The 25626-nt window shown below is 41.5% G+C and overlaps 1 protein-coding gene across 4 annotated transcripts in view; it reads right to left on the bottom strand.

Annotated features, from left to right (window-relative positions):
• Positions 1–1026: 1026 nt before the first annotated feature.
• LOC127608582 (cytoplasmic dynein 2 heavy chain 1) overlaps positions 1027–25626 on the bottom strand; it is a 60617-nt gene continuing 36017 nt past the window's right edge. For all 4 annotated transcript variants that reach the window (XM_052077733.1, XM_052077734.1, XM_052077735.1 and 1 more), the window contains 24 exons: positions 25164–25298; positions 23921–24064; positions 23420–23509; positions 22841–22906; positions 22658–22708; positions 22521–22574; positions 22187–22318; positions 21027–21099; positions 18231–18391; positions 17748–17873; positions 15707–15817; positions 14791–14860; positions 14587–14672; positions 12933–13008; positions 12546–12766; positions 11638–11742; positions 9090–9206; positions 8046–8153; positions 7744–7845; positions 6611–6700; positions 4057–4166; positions 3903–3984; positions 1685–1801; positions 1027–1287 (listed from right to left, as the gene is read on the bottom strand). In XM_052077733.1, the coding sequence (XP_051933693.1) occupies positions 1126–1287; positions 1685–1801; positions 3903–3984; positions 4057–4166; positions 6611–6700; positions 7744–7845; positions 8046–8153; positions 9090–9206; positions 11638–11742; positions 12546–12766; positions 12933–13008; positions 14587–14672; positions 14791–14860; positions 15707–15817; positions 17748–17873; positions 18231–18391; positions 21027–21099; positions 22187–22318; positions 22521–22574; positions 22658–22708; positions 22841–22906; positions 23420–23509; positions 23921–24064; positions 25164–25298 (2589 nt within the window). In that variant the 3' untranslated portion in view covers positions 1027–1125. The remainder of the gene's footprint in view (positions 1288–1684; positions 1802–3902; positions 3985–4056; positions 4167–6610; positions 6701–7743; positions 7846–8045; positions 8154–9089; positions 9207–11637; positions 11743–12545; positions 12767–12932; positions 13009–14586; positions 14673–14790; positions 14861–15706; positions 15818–17747; positions 17874–18230; positions 18392–21026; positions 21100–22186; positions 22319–22520; positions 22575–22657; positions 22709–22840; positions 22907–23419; positions 23510–23920; positions 24065–25163; positions 25299–25626) is intronic.

Genomic DNA, 25626 nt, shown 5'->3' with positions numbered 1-25626 from the left:
GCATCCATTCTCCGTTTTGCAATCATCCTATCGCTGGATCGCCAAAATGATCAAAACTACTACTGGCTGCAGCGCGCTTGGTGTCAAAGGTTAAAATATCATCATGTGTCCGACTATATTGTTCATTTCTATTACAGTACTTGACAATAACACCCTTGACATAAGACAACGCAAGGAAGCTCAAGAAAAGGGACAAGCAGAGAAATTAAATATTATAAATATTACCTTTTTATAAATATTACCCTAAAACTTTAGTCCAACACTTTTGGGGCACTGCAGTTTCAAGAAAATGACACAGAGAGAAGTCAATTGTAAGTCTCACTCACACACACACATATTTATGCCGGTCCTCACAATGTCAAGAGTACAAGAACACACACACACACACACACACACACGCACACGCACACGCACACGCACACACACACACACGCACACACATGAACACACACTTTTGTAGCCCTGTGGCTTGAACGACTCTGCTCAACCTCAGCTCAGGGCCAGTCACACTAGGTTAGGGACTAACTAGTCAGCCACCTTGTGTGTGTGTGTGTGTGTGTTGCAGATAGCACATCAGCCTTTACTTTGTGAACAGTGAAGCATTTCAGGCCTGGAATGCTTGTTTCAGCAGAAGTGAGTGCAGCAGAGTGAGCGCAGGGAAACGTGATGTGCATTGTTTGCTGCTGAGCCGTGATAGGACATTTGGTCAGCTCGGCACACAATCACGAATAGATCTAACCAAAGGTGCTTTTTGACATATGGATGTAGTGAGGCATAAGTGGCATAGTAACTAACATTTTTCTGGAGCAATCGTTTTGATGGTTGCGCATGCTCAAATGAAACATCTTTGCATTCACTGAAAACCGTATGGAGTGTTTACCTGGAAACAATAATGTTGTCTTTTAAAATAATTCGACCATAAGAACTTTGCATTGCATGACAGTATAGAAAATGGGTGGATGGATGTGCTCATGTCAACATTTTTGCAAAAATGGCCCCTACAATGCACAAAAAGCCACAACACAGTTGACAACAACCACCTCACTAGATGGCATTAAAGCTTTATTTTTTAAAAATAAATATAACTAGAAAATACACGCTACAAAATCTGCTCATGATGTCCTATCATCGTTGTTTAAGGAAGAGGGCGGCACCAGTCTGTATCCACTGGTTAGGGTTGCTTCTGCAGGGCACACTGATGTGCGTGACCACCTTCACCCTCTCGGAGCCGCAATACAGAGGCAACCAGATGCTCTCTTCAGAAACAGCGTGGTCAGCGGAAGAATTCTAGCATAAAACAGATCACGACTGACAATCATTTCCACCTCAGAACAAAAGCAGTGTGAGAGCAAAGAACTCCTCCGAGGTTTAAACAAACATTTGTCGCCTGCCAAATCCCTGAGTGGAAGAGCTACAATCCTGATCATAGTAGGCAGAGGGAATTTATGTTCCATCCCAATTCAAATTTTTGGTGTGATCGGAGCAAAAGTGCAATAGGACGGTATTTCGATACAACATTTTATGCGCTGTTTCGACTATATTTTATATTACTTCATTAATTGGAAATTATGATTATTTTTTTTAAACATCAATTAGATGTCAGTCTACTCCACAAAAATATTTTTTGTTCCTCAAACACAAAGTAGTATTTCTAATATCTCATCTAATCAATTGGAACCCATACCTGAGGAACCCAGGCCATGTAGCAGAGTGGCACTGCTGACACACTGGGAGAGTCATGCTGGTTTTCACAAAGATGGACACCATCGAAACTACAACCCTCCAGCTGGAGACCTCCCACCTCAAAACAAAAGAGCAGACAGAAGTGAGGTGTGAAAGAAAGCAAATAACAACATCTTAGAACGTGACCTGTGTCTGTTTATTATTTTTCACATACACACTTAATGTATCTGACATTATAACAGCAACAGCTGTAATTACTATAAGGGGTCCGAGTCTTCAAATAAAAAAAAAGTGTATTACAGTTTTAGTAAGTTTTTTTTTTTTTAAAGTGCCGGTCGCACCATGTCATGTAGAAGAGGCTGAGCGTGTGACGCTCTTAACAGTGTGGCCGTAACTAGACGAATGCTGGTGCATTTGACACGCCTCTTGTTATCAGTCCTGTTTGTTGATATCAGACCGATGAATGTGATGTCATTTTTTTCCCCGGGATCAGTCCAATAGTTATCTGTCTGATAGTTATAGCGCATCCTTGGTTGCTACGAGACATAAATGACATGAATCTGCTCTTAAGAGTGTCACTTAAACCAACATCACTGTTTTGTTGGTTCCGGTAAAATTCGGTAAATTATTATGAATGTTCAATTATTTTGAGATTTGAGACTATCTCCAGTCCTTTAAGATAAGATATCCTTTATTTCTCCCGCAATGGGGAAATTACAATCAGAATTCAGAAAGGAAAACGCTGGGTAGGGAGAGGAGAAAAAAAACCCACGCTCGAACTATCCTCTTCCGAGGATAATTTAAGTCCAGGATAAAAAAGACCCCTAGCACAAAAATAAGCATATGACAGTTACAACAGGTCACAAGACATAACATATAATAAGGGGGGAGGATGAATGGTAAGGGGTGGGGTGGGGGGGGGGGGGGTAACCGCGACGCAGGCGAAATGACCAGCTGCACGGTCACCGTTGCGCTCCGCATATCGAACCACGTCACGGGGGGAAAAAAAAAAAGAATCGGAGCGATGAAGACGCCTTTAATCCGACTATCGCGTGTTAAATATTTTTAGGAGTTTTGAAAGATTGATTTAAACAATTTTAATGTTTATTTTAGGTGTTGTTTTTAGCTCCATGATTCATTGCTGTTCAAGGACTCGCGGGAACCTAATAATGTTTCATGGAAATATGTTTAGTGTTTTAGCATCACACTTTCTCACTTGCATCAAAGCATGCCGAAGAAAAGACAAAGAAAGGAAAAGGAAGCAAGGCGATAATTACACACAGGCGTAGGAAAGGAAACAAAACAAAAAAAAAAAAAGCCAAATGGCATGATCGCAAGGACAGAAACAGTCCCTGAAGAAAGATGCAAAGAGAATGCAGAGGCAAGCCGATCTGAGAGCCAATTGGAGGAGAGAACACAAAGACACAAGCACGTGAACTTGCATGTCATGCTCGCAGTTCATGTTTGTCAGTGCATTCACTCCGGTGACTCAGACATTTTCCAGCTCAAACAACAAAAAGGAACTCTGGCATTGAGCCAGGCATACAAAGACGACTACTAAATCACCATAATCGGGGCAAGGCAGACAGATCCAGACAAAGCTGCACTGCAAACGCGCGTGCGTGTATGTGTGTGTGCGTGTGTGTGTGTGTGTCAATAAAATGAGCACATCACTTCACAACAATTATTCCCTCACTATCTTCAGCTGTCAGATTTTGGAGCGTCTTCCTTCCCTGCGTCCAGCCGCAGATTCTCATTACAATCCCGCATTCCTCCCCCCTGCTGCTGTACACTTAAAAACTAGTCATAGAAGAAGTCATAGAAGATGCCGAAAGCACTAAGATAATAGACCTTTTTCGACAATGGTCCAACCCAATGGGCATGTCTAATGTGGTTCGAGCTAACAGGGTGCCATTTAGTCACTTGTAAAAGGAGTCACATTGCACCGAGCCACCGCGGCTGCATTATCCGAACAACTTAACTTGTCAACAGACATAAATCAAGATCAGGAAAAAAGGGCAAAGTGACTCGCATCCGACTATGGGCAAGAGTAAATGATTGATGTCAGTGAACAGCATTGACCAAGTGCACATTTGAATCCACCTTTATTATCAGTTTCAACAGAGGGCTACCTGATGGTCTTTCATGGCAGACTGAAGTCGTACATCATTTGTGTATGTGCGTGTGTATGTGTGTGTCTGTCGCTGCTTTCACGCTACCTGAACTTGAAGTTTGGCTCCAACAATGGGACTCTTCCATGATGACGCAAACACCAAACTGTCCATTGAACAACCTAAAGATCTAAAACCCACAAAAAAAGAAAAAGACGTTATCTATCAGACTCTTCGTAGAAACCGGTCAAACAAATCCTACCTGGCAGTCTCCTGCCTCAGAGCATTGAGGAAGGTATCGGGGTGGAAGAGCTCGGACAGATCCAAGGTGCCCGACAGAAGAGTTTGATTGCCAGCACGTTCCACCCAGCCCTGTAAAAATTGGAACGAAGACACAACAAACGCAAATAAGCAAGGAACGCATCACGATTACGTCAAGGGTTCAGGTAATAAACACTCTTAGCTCAAATATTGATCGAGGAATGTTCTTTTTTTCGATAGCAGACAATATTTTGGGATACAGAATAGGGAACCTCACATATATAGTATATACCATCGTTTGAAGTGTGGAAAAAAATAGTTCTGTAAGATTGGTCATTTGTGCAGCCTAAACGAGCATCAGCGCACTCAGTTTGGTTTGGTTTGAATGGTGTTTGTTTATTGTTTTGCCCTTGTAGATATGATGTAAGATCTGTGACCTATTTTGCAAAACAAGAGGGGTAATATTGTCAGCGTTAAAGCCGCAAGATGAGCAGGCTCTCTCCACCCCTCCTTTTAGTCCGTGCCTCGAGGATACCTGCTTGCGGCTGAAGCTCTCAAAGATCAGAAAATGTTACATCTATCGTCAGTATGCTGATGTTTATTTCTTTTGAGAAAACTCAAAGATACGCCTGGAGATGTCTGCTGTCGCATGCTTTCATGTTTGGAAGAGGACCTTTAGATTGCAGTTTTAACCTCTTCGACTTCCGTCTCTCTCTCTTTTTTTTTTTAAATGCCAGTAAGAAAAAAGATTTTGGAGGTCAGCGGCATGACGAGCTGAATCAGCAAATATTTGATTTGAGTGCTTTTTTATTGTGGAAGGGTCATTTGCAGTAGAGAATCAAAAAGGGTTGGCCTCAAAGACGGCTCACTTTTGAGTATATGCATATATGCTTATACTGTATATATGTATTTCCCTTTTTTAAACTTTTGAAAATGTTTTTGTGCATGCAATTTTTTTGTTTTCTACTTTCTCTTTTTCATCATTTTTGCTGCTATAAATTGCGAATTTCTCCATTGTGAGACAAATAAAGGTTTCCTTCTTCTTCTTCTATGAACAAATGCAAGCTCGTACAGTCACCGCATCAACACAGATGCAGATGTATGCATGCTACCAAATACTCAGCAAGGCAGTGTGTACCATTCAAGCTACGGCCTGCCTGATTCACCTTTATTACATTAGTTGAGCAGGCTGACTTGAAGAGGAGCACAAACAGATATTTGGAGACAGTAACCTCGAGACAGAGACAGACGGAGTGCAAGGAGGTTAGCAGATAGAAAGAAACAATGATGCCCACGCACAGCTGGGCGTGCAGACATACGAGATAGCAGACCGACAGACGTAGACAAGAGGGTTCAGCCTCACGCAGACAATAAAATGCATCGGATTCTCATGGACATAAATATTTCTGAACACACGCAAGGTTGTGTGTATGTGTGTGTGTGTGTGTGTGTGTGTTTATCTACTCTCAGCTGCCAGAACATATTGAAGTAGGAGCCGCAGTCAAGAGTAGACAGAGCCAAAGCCTTTACTTCCTGGCACCAACATAGTGCAGATACTTCTCTAAATTTCAAACAATTTATATACGAAAACATCTATGGAGAATGGATGCAGTGTAATTGTTTTAGTCAAATTGAATACATAATTTAAAAAAAAACTGACATTAATTTGGAAAAATGCAATAGGGATACAGTAACAGTAATTTACAGTGACCCCTACTTTTCGCAGGGAATATATACCACGCTGGTCCGCAAATAGCGAAAATCTGCAAAATATTGCCACTGAATGTCCAGCCATCCATCGTCCGATCCGCTACAATTCACAGGTGTCGAAGTCCGGTCCTCGAGGGCCAGTGTCCTGCATGTTTTCCATCCCTCCCTGCTGCAACACACCTCATTCCAATGATCAGGAGCCCTATCAGGCTCCAATAGAGGTTGCTGATGAGCTGAACATTTGGATCAGGTGTGTTGCAGCAGGGAGGGATGGAAAACATGCAGGACACCAGCCCTCGAGGACCGGACTTTGACACCTGTGCCGGCTTGATCATCGCAAGGGGAGCTGCAGCCTATCCCAGCTGTCTTTGGGCAGGAGGCAGGGGGCACCCGGAATCGGTTGCCAGCCTGCCATGCGTGTTTTTGGAATGTGGAAGGAAACCGGAGTACCCGGAGAAAACCCACGCAGGCAAATTCCACACAGGGCTGCACTGTGAGGTCGACGCACAAACCACTGGACCATCGGGCCACAGGGAATGTTTTTAAGTTATATATCATGATTGAATGGTTTGACCCACCTCGGAATAGATTTTCCTCCATGTGGTCCTTGAGCTAAAATTAGTTTGACACCCCTGCTGTATATGATTCAGATCAATTTTGTAGGTGATAAGGGTGATGATTATACTGTATATGCATGATAGATGGATAGATGGATGGATGGAGGGTAAGCTCTACTGATGAGACAAATCTTAACTCATTCACTCCCAAAGACGTTTTTAAACGTCTTATCAGACTTGGTCTAGATTGGCTGGTACTGAATGAATTAATGGACTCCCTTATATTACCTGTAAGGCAAGCGCACGCACTACTATAGCGCCCAGATATTGCATTGGCTCTTCAGGTCCCTCCCACATATTTTGCCATTGCAGAGGACACTAAGAAAGAGAGCAAAAAAACAAACAAGCAATTTATTCAGACATTTCTCAACCAATCAGCAGCCTTTGGATGCCCTTCTCAAATATGAGTCAGTCAGAAAGGTACTGTACAAGCTTCAACTGATGCGTGATCAAGTGAATGCACATCTCTCTCACTCTCACTTTTGCTGTCAATGCAGAGAACCAAAGGGCGCAGCATAAAATTTGGCTGCATTAAAGTCACCCCTCAGGGGAAAGAAGACCAAAAAGTTGCTTAAATTACTGTAGTCCCTCGGCTGTGTTTTACATAAAAAGTGAAAGAGTTTTAAAACTGCAATACATTGTGGCATGTGCACTTTCCAGCACGTGTACTGTGATGGGAAGGGGAGCAAAATGGAAAATGGAGGATTAGAGGGACGGGTGCGCGTAAGAAGCCGACCTTTACTGGGCTTGAGGGAAGGTGTTTGTATTTGATCTCAGTCGGAGTTGTCTTCCTTTATGAAATTCCCTCATTTGAACTCAACAAAAACAAAATGAAATCTTCTTTAGCAATATGGTGTGTGGATTCTTGGGGTGTTAAGTGCCTTCGTTTGACAAGTGGGAGAGAAACAGCAGCTCAATCACAAAAACCACATCAAATAATGAATAAAGAAGTCATAACATCAAGTGCTTAAAAGACCAAACTGTTAAGTCTGTTCTTCCTGCAGCCATGCTCGCGTGTTAAATACTCAGAGGCAAGCTCTGCTAAACAAAGGGCCTATCGATGTCTTATTCGTACATCAGACAGAATAAAAGTCAAAGTATCTGCATATCTGGCCATTGAATTGTAGGGAAAATGATTGTGCGCTGAACATGTGACATTGAACGCATTTGGGTTTTTATTTCTTTGGTAGTTTTTCAAAATGCATTTGTTTTCCTTGAAATACGAGACCGGTATCTTTATTTATTCTTTATATATTTTGAATGGTTGTCTTTTTCGCTTTTATGGACCCCAGGAAGATTCGCTTTTCTGTCTCACAAGAGCAAACGGGGATCCAATAATCCCATAAACGAGTTCCACTTACCTCCTGATTGAGCAAAGCAGTTGCCAGTTTTTGGACCTTGGGAGTTAGAAGCTCAGTCCCTCTAATCACCTTACTCAAGGCAGCGAGGGACTGGTGGATACTCTGTGACAACAATTATAGTTTAGGGCACATACATATATTTTTTAATTTAATGTAATTAAACTGATGTCAGTCTATGTACTGTATGACGCCGATATCTTGTTTGCATTTGGTACAAATATCGTATCGTATATTATGCATGAAATGCAAGATAGATGTTATTTGACTGCAGCATCTCTCGTAATGTTGGTTCTCTTACACACCTGAACCAAGCGAACGGCATTAAACTGTTCCAGAACAACGAATGACAGTACTGGGGACTCGTGTTGATCTGTCGGCGGTGTGACCTTTTGCTGGATCAGAGCAGAACCCTGCAATGTCGACGATAGCCAGACAGAAATATGTTGGATTGAAATACAATGGCAAAAGTAGCAGCTGTTTTGTTATTTGTTCAAAAACAAGACTGAATATAAAGAAAACAGGCAACGGCCTGGGCAGGCATTTCGAATGGAGCATTGGTTGGCGATTGATCCCATGTCATTTGCATCGACGGTCAGCTGTTATGATCTGATGCATCATTTTCATCAATTTGAGGGACAGAAGAGTAGACACATGCTCTGTATCCTAACTGGGATCAAAACAATAGCAGGATGGAACACAGTGTAGGTTGTTTGAGTGTATTTTTTCGATAAAAAAAGTCGTTCCTACCGACTGCTGTCAGGCTGATGAATAAAAAATAACAATCATAATAATAATAATTAAATGATGTGAAGGAAAATCGTAAATAGTACTGCGATTTATCCATTTGTGTTCATATTGTATTTAATTGAAAGATGTTTGTTGTTTTTTTTTCTCTTTCTCCTTTCTTCTTTCTACATACATTCTTGCTGCTGGAGGCTGTAAATTTCCCCAGTGTGGGACGAATAAAGGATATCTTATCTTATCTTATCTTAAATCACTAGTCATTGATCTGAGCCTGTCTCGAACGACTCAGTTAAGACACCCATACAAGTATAGGCAGAACATGCATACTCCACATAAAGCGGCTCGGCTCGAAAGTCCAATTAAACTGTGAGACAGAAGTGCTAACCGAATGCTCCATCATGCTGTCTGTCTTCACAGGAGCGGTTTATTTGAGATTTTTGTCAACTATTTGTATTGTCATTGTCAATCAAGAGCATGGGGAAGCGTGTCCAATCTCTTGGATTTCAAAAATCATTGAAGGCTATCATCCAAGACTGTCATTGCATTCGGCAGCACGCTGCACTTTTCAAGAAAATGAACAAATAAATAGTGCAGCAATGAACCTTGTTGAGTTTCTTCCACAAGTTGAGGATAGGTGAGAGTCCATGAGACCACAGCTCCCTGTCGAATTTTGACCCTGTTGCAACTGAGCAGCTCATGACACGAAGTTGGGAAATCACCTGTGAACCAACGAAACAATACATTCAAGGTTGTTGTCATATATTTATGCTCGTTGTTTGCAAGGTTCCTCATATGAGTGACGCTCCCTCGACCCAAAATGCTCAGAATTGTCTACATCAGGGGTGTCTCAATGGCCGCTGTCCTGCCTGTTTTCCAGCTCTCCCAAGAGCAACACACCTGATTCCAATCAGCAACACACCTGATTCCAATAATCAACAACGTTCACCTGCTGCTTCACAGCTGGCTGATGAGCTGATCATCTGAATCAGGTGTGTTGCAGCCCATAGAGCTGGGAAACAGGCAGGACACTGGCCCTCCAGGCCCGGAGCTGGACATGTCTGGTCTACATCGATAGCTAAACCATAAATATACCAACAATTGGAATCCCAAAACACTCCAAGGTGATTTCAAATCATGATCCTCTTAAAAATAAATAGCTTACAAATGAATTGAATTGGGGGGGGAGTGTGATGTTAGTTTCTCATGAACCTTTTTTTTTTTGGTTTGGTGAAGACAAATGACTGGAAAAAAATATATATGCAGCACGATTTCAGTTTTAGAGGACGGGGAAAAAAAGTGGCCAAGTTTCAAACGCAAGTCTTGAAAGATCCTTCCGCAGCCCATCAAATGTGCTTAGCTTTCAGCCAAGACCACAGTATTGTGCTCCACAAAGAATCAAGACATGTGTTAATGTGAAGGTGTACGTGAGGAGTGTTGGTGATGAATGGCTTCCATTAGTCCCAGGCAAACTCAACCAGCTGCTTTATCTTCTTTGCTCGGGTGATTAAGTGTGTCTCTGTGTGTGTTTCATACTGAATGCGTATGCACGCACGCGTGTTTGCACTGCATCCTTTATTTGTCCCCAGATTGTTGAATCTCCTTCCTGCCATGAAGAGTTAAAAACATCTCCTCACATGATAACCTAATCACTGAAATTCCTCTCAAAATGTTGGTGCCATTATTGGGAAACTAAACGTTACCATCATCATCAGTCCCTGATATTCTTGCCGGTGCTCCGATACTGTTTTACTGATGGCCAGGGCAGCAGAGTGCAGTGTAAGATTTTGGCCATTTGCCTCCCCTATATCCACCTTTTCTCATCATCTATCACGGGATCTATAAAGAGCTCTGGGGAGACAGGCTGGCTAAAAGGTATACTCCGTTTCGACCTGCAGTTTGCCTTCTGGCCTGTCGCATCCTGATGGGATTCCACACCTTTCTCACGCTCTGTCAAGGCTTTCTACGGATGAAACATGGACAACGGCCAGCTTTGGAGCAAGTTTGTGGCGCGGCAAGGACAAACATGGCCCCGGTGCTTTGGCCTGGCTCCACATATACTGCCGTTCAATAAATAATTTCATGTTGGTTTTGTGTTAACAGCGAATTCACTAAGCCATCGAGTGTACCAACATATGCAAACAAATTTGTAATTCACGTTCACACTGGCGTGGAAGAGATAGTGTTCACTTACTCACAATTTTTCTGCACTATTTTTTTGTAATGCAAAGATAGTTGTTCCATGTGTCATAGACACATTCCAGTGACGGTGGAGACTTTTTTTCATTTTAAATGATGGTTACAGATACGACACAACACAGTGACATGAGATGAGATTGATCGATGCAGACGCAACTCACATTTTGAATGATTGAATTATTCCTTTACATGTTTCGTGTCAGTGCAAGGGGGCTTTCATCACATCGTACGATCAATATCACAGATGGCTGCTTGGTAGGACTGTTTTGAGACTGCTGGATGCTTTGTTGTTGTTTTACTGCATTACTGCAATGCATCATTCCAAGAGGGGTCTCGCAGGTTGTTGTGGCTAAAATTTGTGTCTTGGATCCGGAATATTAGAATGCGCAGGTGTTCCAAAATTAGCTGCCCTGTCAGTGTATGAATTTAAATGACAGTACTTCTTGATTCACTTTGGTATTGTGCAAAATGTTCATAGAGACAATCATGGCGACAAATTAGTGATTGACGAATAACATGTTGGCTGACCAGCGACCTTTATATATACATTCAAAATTTGCAGACAAGCGCTTACATGGTGGATATAGAATGGTGACGTGCTGGTATGATCACTGCGTGAATGAGCAACCCAGTCTTGCTCTTGCCTCGTCATAATTAATTCATTACCTGTCCATCTGTTGCATTTTGTGCAATTAGAATATATAATGCGATCGTAATACATTGGGAGAAGAAGGAACATTGCGCGGATAAAATTGCTTGTAATTTGTGATTCCAACCTTAATGAAATCTCAAACTGAATCTCATGTGATTTTCATTGCCAACGTATGTGACAAAATGGTAGCACGGTGTCATACGGAAGAAACGAGGGAATAAGTGTGCATAAGTGAGCATATTGTTAACATGTGGGCTTGATTTAGCAATGTCTGTGTGGCCATGTGGGCGTTTGTTATGCACCTGGGAGCTGATAATTCTCTGCGAGGCTCTTTCTATGTTAGCAGGCAGACCAAAGAATGCAGGCTTGTCATCCTCTGGGAGATTCTCCACGACCCCACGGTAGTCCTGAGAGCATACGCACACATTTGTGTTTAGAAGATGACAACAGTAATAGTACAGGTGCACACACAATACAAAAAGACATGAAGGAAGAACTCGTTTTGTCACTTGGGAGAACATAAAACTTCAATGAAATCATCTTTAATTGTAAGTGTTGGTATCATATTTCCAAATCTACTCAGAATTATGTACAAGGCTTGCATAATTATTTAGGCCACGTCGTGCAAGAAGTTATCATTTTTAACAAAGCAAGAATGAAATGTTTTGTTTAGTGTGAGAGCAGACATCTTAAGTGTAAGTATCCTTGAATGCAAGTGTTGTTGAGCTAACTTGGCAAAAGGTCCACTGACAATATGCAAAAAAAAAAAAAAAACTAAACACACACACAGCATTAAAGCTTCACTCCTACTTTAGTTGTTACTTTCTTTGCAAATTGTCCGTTCACAGCAGATTTCCATATTGACTTCCTTTTCCAACCATATGCCTAGCCAACATTTAAGTGGCAAAAACAAAACACACTTTCAAAGGCACCAAGAAGTGTGAGTCAGTGATAAGCTTGGGTGGCCTCTAGCAGCAATCTGTACTTTTTTTTTTCTTTTAATACTTCTTACTTGGCCAATGCAGCAGATTTCATTTAAGATACAGATACACTAAATTGTGGCATTTCCTTCCTGAAGCAAATGACGGAATTGCTCCTTTTTATATTTGTCTTTCGCATGATTTAATTTGGGGCTGCTTAAGGGGATGTTGCATAAGAAGACCTCCATCTTAGCAATTGTTTCAATGGAAAGTTGTGCTTGTAAACCTACTGAGATGGAGCAGGAGCTTGGAAGGCTAATCTGTGATGGAAGAAAGCGCGCTGCTTTGCTCTTTCCCTGTCCGGCTGAGAGGGAGGAGAAGACTCGTGCGGAGAAGAACTGCTCCAGGTAAGAGCGCAAGATGCGGAGGTCAGACGGGTTGTCGATGCGTCCGCCGTAAATGGCACTCTCCAACAGGCCATGGACAAACTCCCACTGAAAAGGTTTACCGCCTAAAAGATATAAGAGAAGGCATAAACGCCCCTGAAGTGCACATAGAATGTAAGAGTACAAGCATTGACCGGCACACTGCGGTTACGGTAAACAAGGTCAAATGTGAAATGGAAGCGGGGTGACGCTTGTTCGATCAGACAGCAGATGTATAAGAGGGCCTCCTACTTTCAAAAAGCCTGTCGATGACTTCAAAGCCAGCCCGCAGGTCTGATAAGGAAAACTCGTAGAACTTAGTCCATCCCTAAAAAAAAAGAGAAAGTTAAATATAAATAATAAGAGTTTTCCGGGCTGGTCCAACTCAGACCAATCAAGACAAAGACAAAGTCGTTGTTTGGAAATAAAATACGTACAAAACATATAGCCCCTCTCTATCGATGGGTACTTTGGCTTCCGCCCACATTCTAAAAACATCCATGCTAAGTTAATTACCGGTAAGGACTCCAAATTGTCCGTAAGTGTGAATGAGAGGGTGAACGTTTATATGCGCCCTGCCCTGTGATTGACTGGCAACTCTACGGTGTATCATCTCACCCAAAGTCAGCTTGGATAAGCTCCAGCTGATCCATCACCTTAAACTGGATAGGTGGTAGAAAACAGACTATGCTTTATTAAATTACCTTGCAACTAAACTTCACTTAACATCAGAAGTTAGTCATCATTTTCCCCCCACACACATTCTCAACAGTGACTCAGTTCATAGAAGGTCAAGGCGATACCTGAATACTCAGTATAGGGAAAACAGTCTCACAGGCAGCGGCCATGTAATTGCACAAAAACACACACTTCTACACAAATGCGTATGGACACGCGCACGTACACACACGCATGCATGTGCTCTCTATAATGACTAGCCGAGTAAAATAAATTACAGTTGTTCAAACATAGCTCTTTAATGGGATCCAAAATGGTAATCTTCCTGTTGATGCTGCAGGGGACTGTTCATCCATGTTTGGCACTTCCGGATTTAATTCTTCTCTTTATATTATGTCCCTAATGAGATGGCACAGTAGGTTATAATCTTCCATATATGTACAGGTAACTGTTGTGCAGTATTTCTACCACATTGGTTTTACATTACCTTCTCTGCCGTGTGTGTGTGTGTGTGTGTTGCACAGTATACCAGCTCTAGTTTGGCAGAGTGGTACTAATGTATTTAATACTATACTGTACTGCATTTGGTTGGTACTAGTACTCGCAGCACCGCCGCTTGTCACATAACGTCACTGCATTGTAAGTACAGTTTTATTTATTTTTGAAGAGGAGCAAGTCAGAGAAAACGAGCAAGCAGCGCGGATGAGAGCAACATGCGTGGTGCAAGGAAAGCTTGGAGAGAGTCGACACTGCAAAGGGGAGAAGGGAGAGGGGGAGCGAGAGAGAGAGAGAGAGAGAGGAGAATGACTGCAGCAAACGGCACTGCGCCGCAATTCTTGGACAAACCAACTGCTTGAGACCACTGATGCACCAACGTGTAAACGGTGTTTAAAATCGTGCCTGGCTAAAGGCCGAAATGTAATACGTTTTATTCATTCATCCTACTTATATATGCTGTATGTATTTACTTCTATTTCAGTTTTCTTCAAGTATTTTGAGTGCAATAAGAAAATGTCAGTGTTTTGATGGCTTTTTTTTTCATTTTAAAATTGTGTTAATTAGAAAAAATTTGGTGGTATTTTATTGTGTTTAGTGATTGATATGTTATTGTTCGAAGAAAAAAAAGGTATCAAAAAGCATCAACATGTTGGTACTGGTACCGATACCAAAATGCTGGTATTGTGACAACCCCAGTTTGTAGGTGTGCATGCGTGTTTGTGTGTGTGACCTGAGGTATGTAGTTACGTCTCTCTTGGCAGACAGCATGGAACCAGGCTAGACAGAAGAGAGACTGGGACCGGGCCAATATCCCCCCTAAACAAAACCAGTTAAAATGAGAATTAATATCATACTAACAAGCTATTGAGTTTAATGTAGCTATAAAATACCCAATCAGATTTAAACTATAAACTATCACGAGAAGAGATGAGACCTTTACTGATCTGTTCAGGTGTCCAGGATTCATAGGTCCTCAACAAGTTCCTCTTCAATCCAGGAGGATCCTGGATGCAGGTATCGGTAAGGAATTCAGAACAAAAGAGGAGATTATTTGATACATCCTTTATAAAATAATTCACAACAATTTAGAGGGTTACGGTCAGATAAAGTCCTATTAATAAGAGGACTAAAGAAGAAATATTGTACAAATGAGAAATGCACGGTAGTAGATGATGACAGTGTCTCCCACAGGCCATAATCTACATTTCCAAAATACTCCATACACAAAAGCAATGTTAAGAGTGCAGTTGATCAACCTTAGTGGGAACATTGGGAAGTTACAGATTCATCAATCCTTCCAAACTGTCAAAAATGTGCCAACAACTCAATTCAGAGAAAGCATATTTAGTAGTGCTACTTACAAGAGAACAACATGAACGAGTTCTAAATCAAACATCAAAATATGAAAACTAAATAAATATATAAACTGAAAGCTCGTGTGCACGTGCACTCATCAAGCTGATTACCTTAAATCTTATTGTAAACAACTGAGCATCTTGCTGACGCACCCGACCCAAAACATTTATTCACATAAAAACACACTTGCGCTTTGGAGTTGACGAGGTCTTTAAAATGTGTTTCCTTGTGTTAGTCTGTCGGCAAAGACAAAAAGATGGAAAGGCAACAAGAGAGCAGCAGGTTGTGCCGCATGCATGGTTGCAAAAGCAGATTTCCCCTTGACTGCCTGTACCGTGTGACCTTGTTTCCCCACTCATACTACATTACAACCCCTCATTTACACCAGGAATCAACCAGCTACAAAGATAGACAAATTAAACAGCCAATGAAGCCTAAAAGTCAAACCGGTCGTATTCAACACTCCATATGGGGATAAATGTGCAAATGTGTACCTCATAAGTGATCTTGAGGCTGGATTGCAGCAGGATGGGAGGAAATCTGGGATGAACATCTGATGTCAACCAGAGACGGAAGCCTTCTTTGGAACGGAGCATATTTAGCTCCTATGAAATGAGGATGGTACACATTTAGAAATCTTGTGCGGATTCTCCTTCTCTCGGCATTCCCTATCCAGTCATGTGGTATGGCTACTGTTTGAACATGGCGACTACGGTTTATAAATGTGGCTTCTTAGTTTCCACTTTGAGTCAAGTCGTTAGCTCATCTGCCTCCCAGATAGACCTCAACTATAGGATGTCCATGCACATCAGACAAAAGTTGAGTTATTTACATCGAGATATCTTGAACAACTCAGCATGGAGCACCTTTTGCTTCAAGGCAGCCAAATTTCAAGTGAGCAAAAGTATTAGAACAGACATGTAATATCCGGTGGCATAACCCTTATTTGCAAGAACTGCATCTAGGCTGCAACTACAAAAAAAAACAAAGCACCATTTTGTTTCAATACTTTTAGAGGGGACTGTACATGGATTAATAGCAAAAGTTAAGTGGTAGGATGGACTTTGCTTTTTGCCTTGGTACCTGGCTACTTCTGGAGCCTGTTCATCTTTGTCCATTTCTCTCCTTTCACAACCACCTTTTTGTTCATTCATCATTTTCTCATCTTAACTTCCATTCACACACTGACCCAATCATTCCCTCAGTTTTTTATGGCAGTTTTTCATTTCAAGCTTCACTGCCGAGACCTCATCAGTTGATGGGTAAGAGCAAAACAAAGAAAGAGAGCAACGATGAGGAACGGGGGGAGGATTTAAGGGTCACGGGCTGTGTTACAGTTGGAAAATAGCTTCAGACGATGTCCAGGATGTAAAACAAAAGTGGAGTAAATACAAGAAAAAGCTTTGTGGCATACCGTGAGCACCACTGCTGGACTGAGCGATACACAAACATACGTGTGCACGCATGCGCGCATGCACACACACACACAAACACACACACTTCTGCCCCAACTGCTATGCCTCTGAGTGAGTGTTGACCTGCCACACGCTTTACAAAACATAACCATTGGGCAGGTACAATTCCATAAATAAATTAATAGCCCAACCAATATTCCCCCTACCCAAAAAAGGAACATACAAACAGTGGTAAACAGACGTGGCGCAACAACAGATGACAGAGTTTGACAAACAACAAAACAAAATAGCACAGCATGCATGGAACACGTAAACGAGAATAATATAATGAGGATTCAATCTGTGAGGAGGAATTTTAAAATATTTTAGAGGGTGGCATTTGACATCATACAGGTGGTTATGTACTCAAATTAAATAATTCAATTGATCATATTCCACAAATATTTCAAGAGGAATCGGTTTCCAGCAATGTATATTTTGTCTATCATTCAAATTTTTGTAACAGGTTATTTTAGTACTTTGGGTTGGATGTTACCCAGTGTACGACTTGAAATGTGACAAAAATAAAAATGTTGATTATAGGCTAATGATTATTGAGAGGAATCATTGCTGATAAGTATATTCAGCAAAATTGCAACGATATATTTTTTTTGTGTGTCAAAAAAATATTATACGCTCAATCAAATCTGTGTGCTCAATTACACACATGGAGTTGTGTTTTGTTTCATAAATATTTTTACTGGCTGCTTCGGTACAAAGAACAACTAAAATGAATACAAATATAAAACAAGGAAACACTTCACACTTGACAAAACTAGTCTGTGCATTTGGCTGGCATAATTTACACAATTGAACATATCCAAAAAGCGTAAGTGTCCGTTGGCACCATACAGGTTTACCTCGATATCATATCAATCAAATAAAGCAGAAATATTGGGCCAAGGTCCATTTTAACCAAACTATATAACTGTTTCTAGTTAATATAGCTATATTACACCAATGAAATGATTTGTCCAGAAGAGTAGAGAAAAAAAAGTGGAGCCTAATGTTGGAACAAATGCCTTGCATAATAACTACAGCAAGTGAATATAATGTCAAAATATAAAAACTGAGTGCTTACTTTTTCTAGGAGAGGTAACCATGCTGTGACAAGATGAAGGTTTTTCAAGCAAAGCCACTCTCCATTTCGGGAGCATTCTCTGAGTTTGGCCAAGGCCACGTCAGCCTGTCCCTGACCCATTGAGATCTGGTCAGACAGAGAGCCACACTCAGCCAGGGCACCAAACAAAGGAAATGGGTTGTAAAATCCAATTCTGTCTTGGCATTCGAGATTAGTGAGCACATAATGTGATTGCATGAGGCAGTATTTCTCTTTACTGGGTGAAAGCATGCAGTTGTGGAACTAGATTACTGTACATTGCAAATTTTAATCCAATCAAATATGTCGATAGCTAACTTGAGTTGAGGTCCTACAAATTAACTCATTTATATGGATTAGATCTTAGATTGGAGTAAAAACTATTTTGGAACTCCAGCTATCAGCAAAAGTCATGATTAACATCTTTGTTTATATTAACAACGTCAGAATTTTAATCGAGTCTACCTCATGGTACTGGTCCCGACCCACAGTGTTTGTGGCAAGTTCTACGAGCTCCTGGGAGGGGTCGGCCCCCGCCGAAGTGATGATCAGCACTGGTTCCCATTCTAATGTTTCAGCATATAGACGCCGCAGGTTCAGCGGAGGAGGAGAGAGCTCCTTCATACCTGGAGCCACGATGAAAGCAAAAAATAAAATTTAAAAAGTGATGCACATACTGTTTCGTGGTATGGGGTTCATTGAGAGGGAGCCAAAGTATGTCAAAAAAAAATCATAAGTCAAAAAAATACACACACACACACTGTGCAAATGTGTACTGTTTCACACTGCGCATGGGGCTCTAATCCTGCTGTAATTTATTGAAAAATCAGATATAAGATAATAGAGGCACACAGGCTGTGATAAGGGAACTTTTTCAAAATCTCAGCCAAATACCCTCATAATCACACACGCACACACACACACACACACACACACACACACACACACACACACGCACGCACGCACAGAATCAAACAGTGGCTTAGAAACTGCAAGCGGATACCTTTGGTGGCTGCTGTCAAACGCAATCTGCTCCACCCTTCCAAACACACACAGACACTCAAGGTCCTGGCAGAAAACATCTGAGATCAACCTCTAGCTGATTCACCATGGCAACATAAAGAAAAAAATCGTCTACCAACATGGCGTGCGATGTGTTTCTAGAATCGGGGCATTTAAAGAGTACGCGTGTGCAAAAACACAAATATGTTAACACCTATCTTACCAGCACGAAATCAGTATTCTCACTGTGAACAAGCACCCAGGCAGTGAATGCCAACATTCCTCTTGGGTTTCGGAACATGCAGTCAAGGCAAAGAGGAACCTTGAAGAACACTCATTGTTTCAAACATACTGCAGTGTTTGAAAAAGCGTATGTAGTGGTGTCTTATCATAGAGATCACCCCGACGTTCAAAGCATGAGGGTTGCTTTGCCATGCATCTTGATATCCATTCACCCATCCCTTTTCTTTACTGCTTATCCAGATTAGGGTCACGGGTGTACTGGAGCCATCTGATTTCAGGCAAGAGGCGAGGTAGACCTTAGACTGGTCACCAGTCAATCAGAGGGATAAAAACTAACAAATCACACGAGTTTGGAGTGTTCAGTTAGGGTAACCTAAGATGCATGTTTTTGCAATGTGAAAGGAAGGCGGAAGACATGCAAACCCCACACAGGAAAGCCGGAGCCCGGATTCAATCCCCCAACCTCACATCTGTGAGGTGGATGTGCTAATCACTTACACGCCATGCCGCCACATGTTGACATATACAGAAGAGTGAAAAAGAAGTGGAATAGAATAGATGCTTTGTAATGTCTCGTCACATGAAAATTTAGGCTCAGAAGATGACTTTAAATTTATTTCTGTATGAGTTAAGTAAGGCATGACTGTGTGCGAGCAGCGGCTAGCTTTCGACTGAAAGGATTTGGTGAGATTATTTGTAAAAGGATTACAGAGCATGCCTCATTAGCATACTGATTTACTGCCAAAGACACAAATACGGTCACTGTTTCTCGACACTGCTCCTGTTTTATTATCAGTGTTATCTGCCGCCCCCCCCTTGAATGAAGACTAATCTTGGGCAAATACTGACTGCAACTCCAGTGGTGGACTCACTTGCTGTTCAACAAGTTTGGGCACTGTACTCTTACAGGCCATAACAACGTACAATTGCACACTTAATAAGCCCCAAAACAAAAGGCTCTGTCATACATTCTGCCTTCGGTAGATAATGCTCAATTTTGATTGACACTGTCCTGGGCTGCAGCTCAGTGGCTCCAAGTCTGAAATTTGGGGGGCACAAGTAGAAGATTTAGGGGCACACGCTTTATAAATTGCCTTGCAAAGTAAGTTTTCATCCCACTCATTTTCACTGTATTACTCATGAATATGATGAACCGTGGTCTTGAGCAGTACGTAATAAATGTGTTGCCCCATACGCACCTAGGATTATTTCCTTTTTTTGTACAACAACAATAACAAGTATATTTTATTGCTGTGTTTGTGAGAAACACAGCAATAACAGAAGAACAAAGTAGACATTGTCAGACTCTCTTAAAATCAATTCAAATGTCAGCAAGGTTGCTCACGTTGAACTTTCACAAATGACATGAAGCTTTTTTTTCTTTTCACGAGAGACCATAGTGTGGCATTGGCTTTCAAACAGAAGTGAGGATGAACAAAAATCCAAATGACAAAAAAAATGAGCACCTAAAATATGGTGTGAATGACTAATGGAAGATCTCAAATATGAAGAGAAGCGAGTCATCCTTTTGTCAGGATTTGTTTCTGCAGATGGAGCACCAAATTTAAAGCACTTCTACATGTCTCGTGGAAGTACCTTATACTCTACTTTAGCCTAATTCTGTCTGGCTTTGTCATTTCTCTTCAATCCACCTTTCTCCTGCGGCATGGACTTGTTTTATTAATAGCAATACATGAACTCTGTATATTACCACTGTGCGAATACTGATATCAATAATGCACTTCCTGGATTCATGAATGCTACAGAGTTAACTGACAAACTCCTTGTTGATGATGCTGTCGTGATTACTCATCCCCGCCACTTCATTTTCGCGAAAGCTATGAGACCAATCCTCGCGGGTGCCCGTTTGTTTTTTGTCATGTCTTCTAATCCCAATTCCTTTGGGGGGGGGGATCTTTTCTTGTGTGGCTTTGCCAGATTTGTGATGATACTGACTCTGGTATGACAAAGCCAAACTACAGAACCCACAAAGCAGTCTGAAATGAAAACACTTACCCAATGCCTGTGAGGCAAATGCTGTCATGGCACTCTGCAGTCGATCTGGTCTAACTGCCTGAACCAATAACAGCTAGAGGGAAGATGAAGAGAAGTGAAAGAGAAGAGAAGGGGAAAGTGATGAGCTTGGCTGTCAGCCTGTTAAAAGATCACCAAAAAAAAGTCTTAATACCCCACAATGTGTTTTTTCAGACGAGGGGACTGCTTTATTAAGATAGGCGCTAAATTGCACGTTCACTCTTACAGAGTGCACTTATTGTTGGTAAAAGGTTAAAGCGGTAGAGGTCGCCAATACTTGGGTCGCGTTTTTTGTGCTTTAAATGGGTTTCATGGTTTTTACCATCAGAACGCTGCAGGTGAAAAAATCAAGTTTGAAGTAATGCTATTGGAAGTGTTAGTGGAAGAGGCAAATGAAAAGAGCTAAAGAAAAACTGACTGCTCCAATAATTCGGATGGAAACCAGCAACTATAAAAAAAAGCCACGTTTTCTTCGATTTAACCACACGGCACAAGGCAAGCGTTGAATGTTTCTGCCCATCGTGTACGACACTGTATTTCAAAGTTAGAACTGCACACCTGGAAAACTGCCCTCACAGACTCCAGAACCAATTACAGTTACAGTGCACTAAAATTACTGGTACTCAGCGGTGAAAGGGGGTTTGTCATTTGTGATATGCCATGATACTTTCCTTTAACTGGCTCAAATTCAACATTCAATCATTTAGAAGCTCCAAAATTGCACTGCTGACAAGATGACTCTGTATGCCGTGATAATTTATGTTTCTGGCACTTCAAATACATTAACGGAGCAGTAAAGTTCTCTCCGCTGTCGTTCGCTTTGCAATGCAAACCGGATTGCGGCATTACTACAGTACATTCATTGACACATCTATTGCATGAACTAGTTTGCCTTGCGGCGTGAGCAAACACATACAAATGATTTTATATCATGCTTGTTCTCATTAGGGTCATAAAAGGACCTGGAGCCTGTCCAAGCTCACTTTGGGTGGCAGGCAGGGTACACCCTAGATTGGTCGCTAGTCAATCACAGGACCGGAAGGCAATATGCGGGTACGCGTAGAGACATCTTTCTCCGGCTAATAGAGGTAAATTCTTTCATTAGTAATATGGATTCACATTTTATCTGAGGGAAATCTAACCTGCTGGAAGGGAGTCATTTTCTTGGCAATGGAAGATGGAATTTCTTGTTCGCAGTGTGAGCTCCGTGCGAAGGACAGCCAAAGGTCTGAGTCACTCAAACACAAGGACTGATAGAGGGCTGTGAATGTAGCCTGAGAAAGAGAGACAGCAGTTGTTCACTAAGGCCGAAGAAAAGTTGGAATGCGAGAATTCTGCAGAACTTGAAATACAACACGGCAAGTTTACTGTACTCTCTCACTTATTTGCAGAGATGTACCGCATTATGGATTTGCCACATACAAATATGAAATATACTGTAATGCTGCCTATATTTTCTCTAGTAAATTTGTCTACCTTGTAAACTGCTACTGATCTGTGCCTCTCCTGGTCAATCCAAGATGGGAACTCCTGGCGTGGGTGAGAATGAGGAATGGAGGGAAAGGTGATTCTAAAGGTAAAGTCCATTGTGTGGAAAAATAAAAAAATCTTACCTCTTGTTTGAACATTTCCCCCACAATGGAGCCGATGAAGACCTCCCATTCCTATAGTGGAATTATTATTGCGGGTGACATTTAGTAAAGAAGTTGTGTAGTCAAATAGGCAAAAACCTCTCATGTATACTCGGGGTTATTGAAAATATATGCTTCATAAAATACAATGATAAGCATACTCACATTTTCCTGGAAGAGTTCAGGGTATATGCCCTTGGTAAAGTGAATTGCAAACATTAACTGGTCAGCCTGAAGGCGACAAGAAGAATGCAAAACGATGAAGAGGATTTTGTATGCCACACTGGATAGGAAAACAGTTGTTTGTGAAGGAATTATCTTGAATGTAAAGAAAACGGTGCTTGGACATGACCGTATTAATGCCCACGTTTGTGCACTAATTATGCTCAAGTGTACAATTAGGGTGTTTTGAAAGAGCCAGGATTCAAACCTGCCATCTTCTATTTGTAAGACCGACACTTTGTCATCAAGGTCAAGCTTGTATGCACTACGTTCTCCGAACAATATATCTGTCATTTCGTGTTTATAGTAAAAAACAGATATTCCACAAACATCAGTTTGGCCCAACATTTTGAAATTTTCTAATCATCTATAATCAACAAAATAATCAAGAGATTAACTGACCATTAAAAGAATAGTATGCTGCAGCCTGATTAATAATACACATTAAAATGACACACAATAATCTGCAGGTCTGCAGCTGAGCTGCTTGAATGTTTACGTGCGTGTGTGGGGCTGTTTTACCTTGAAAAGTGAGCGACAGACATAATCATACACCATATTCTTCAAGCTTGCTTCCAAAGCAGTGATCCTTGCTTCAGTGTGCGCCACTTCCTGCAACATACATAAATACATGTGAATATGATGAGCCGTTAAAAAGGCGAGGTGCTGGACATTTGTACATGGCACAGCATAAAAAGTGGCACATTTTCATTGTTGTGCCGGTGCAAGCCTCGTTTAGTGCATTTGGGAATTTAGCTGAATGTAGACTAAACTTTACACCTGCTGGAACCACGTCTCAGTTCTGGCGCAGGGAGTGTAGTAGAATTAGCGGTAATGTGATGCAAGCAGACAGATTCTGAGCTCCGCAGATGTGTGTGGTGAATGTCATATTTCATTCCCAAATATGACAACAGCGTGCATGTGTGTGTGTGTGTGTGTGTGTGTGTGTGTGTGTGTGTGTGTGCGTGTGTGATTAACCACCCAAATTTTTGTATTAAAATGCTCAGGGAAGAACTGGGTCACCTTCTTGGCCTGAAGAGCCCTTTGGAAGATGCGTAGAAATGAAGCAAGACTGAAGCGGTACATGTTGTCGATCTTTGACAGGTCTGTGATGACAAAATACATCTTGCTGGCACTCTCTGCGAGAGGCAAGTAGGCATCCCGTTCCTGAAATCCAAACAAACTAATGTGCGAATGACAAAAATGAACACAGATTTGTGATAAAACTGAATGTTGAAGCAAGGATGGTATAGTTATAGTGGCACATAGCAATGTGAACCAGAAGTATTTGTTATGGTCAATGAAATGAGAGTGAGCAAAGGAAGACAGGAAAAGACATGAAATTTATAGGGTAAAAAAGAATGTGAAAAATTGAGGCTCAATAGATGAATAGCATTGGTAGAACACTGCTTCCTAGATGAGAGTCGAATCGAATGAAACCATTTTTTGCTGAAGAAGCTTAAAAAGTAAAACAGTTGCCTTACGGTTTCACTCAAGGCACTTTCATTAAAAGCCTAAATATTAATTTCATCATCCGTTCGACACTTACTAAACCAGTCTAATCTTGCTGACTCGTCCTCTTAAGTTTGGGAAAACGACTACAGCAACAGATAACAGATAACCAAGCAACAGTTAGCGCGCATTGAATTGCGATTGTGCAGTGAATTGACCACACTTTTGCAAGTACGCCCTCAAAGCAATATACATTGTATACTGTCTGTACCACTTGTGTTACACTGTTTATAAACGATTCAAAATCGACATGTAGTTTAAAATGTGTATGTCGCATTCCATCAAAAACTAGCACAGAGAATTTCCGATATCGACCCATCACACGATTGGAGTGTGGCTGAGACACAAGCGCACGACATCCAACTTGAGAAAAAATGCAGGTGATGGTAGGATCGAGATGCTCCCAAAGAACAGAAAAACAGAAAAACTCGATTCCCACTGTAGCCTAGAGGCAAGACATAATGAGCAACGATGAATAGTGTTTAATAATCAGAGAGAAATTGCATGCATGAAAAGGAGTCCAGGGAGCAAACAATTGGCCCCATTTCTCTGAGATATTTTAGAGCAACATTTGCACGACCATACGTGGTTGCCCGAGGGTGCCTGAAAATTTTGAAGGTCTGCTTTTGAGCAAGGTTTCAGCTAAGCATTGAGCCAGGGAGGATATGTCAGGTTAAACTGCTTGGCCTCGATGGTGGTGCTGATAAGAATGTTACGATGCTCATGATAGTAATTCTTTACTGCACGTGCATACCTGGTCCAGAGATGCTTGCAAACGGTGTGATTCCAGTAGCGACTCCTGGATGAGGGCACTGCTTGCTTTGGCCTGGTTCAGACTGTCTATCAGGTCCCGGTTCTCCAAAATATTCCCCTTCGATGTAGCCAGGGTCTGACATGGTGGGAGAGGGGGTTAGAAAGTGACAAGACGGGTTATAGCTAATGCTGTTGTCTTCTAACAGTCTCATGTGGGACATAAACAGATTGATCAAAGAAATTGCAAAACAATTTTCTAGAACTGACTGAAAATAAAAGGCATTCACAAAAACATTCGGGGAAAACAAATGGGGAAAGCAGTGAAGCATGAAAATGGTCAACTGACCAAAATAAATCACAAGACTGTTTTCGTGTACCACTGATGACCCGGTTATGCGTTTCTTTTGCACAAAAAAAAAAGTGTTCGTGACATAAAATCCAGCAACTTTGTATTCACGTTTGAA

This window comes from Hippocampus zosterae, chromosome 10, assembly GCF_025434085.1.
Source record: "Hippocampus zosterae strain Florida chromosome 10, ASM2543408v3, whole genome shotgun sequence".
In the NCBI taxonomy this organism is placed as follows: domain Eukaryota; kingdom Metazoa; phylum Chordata; class Actinopteri; order Syngnathiformes; family Syngnathidae; genus Hippocampus; species Hippocampus zosterae.
This window is presented reverse-complemented; position numbering and strand designations above follow the sequence as displayed.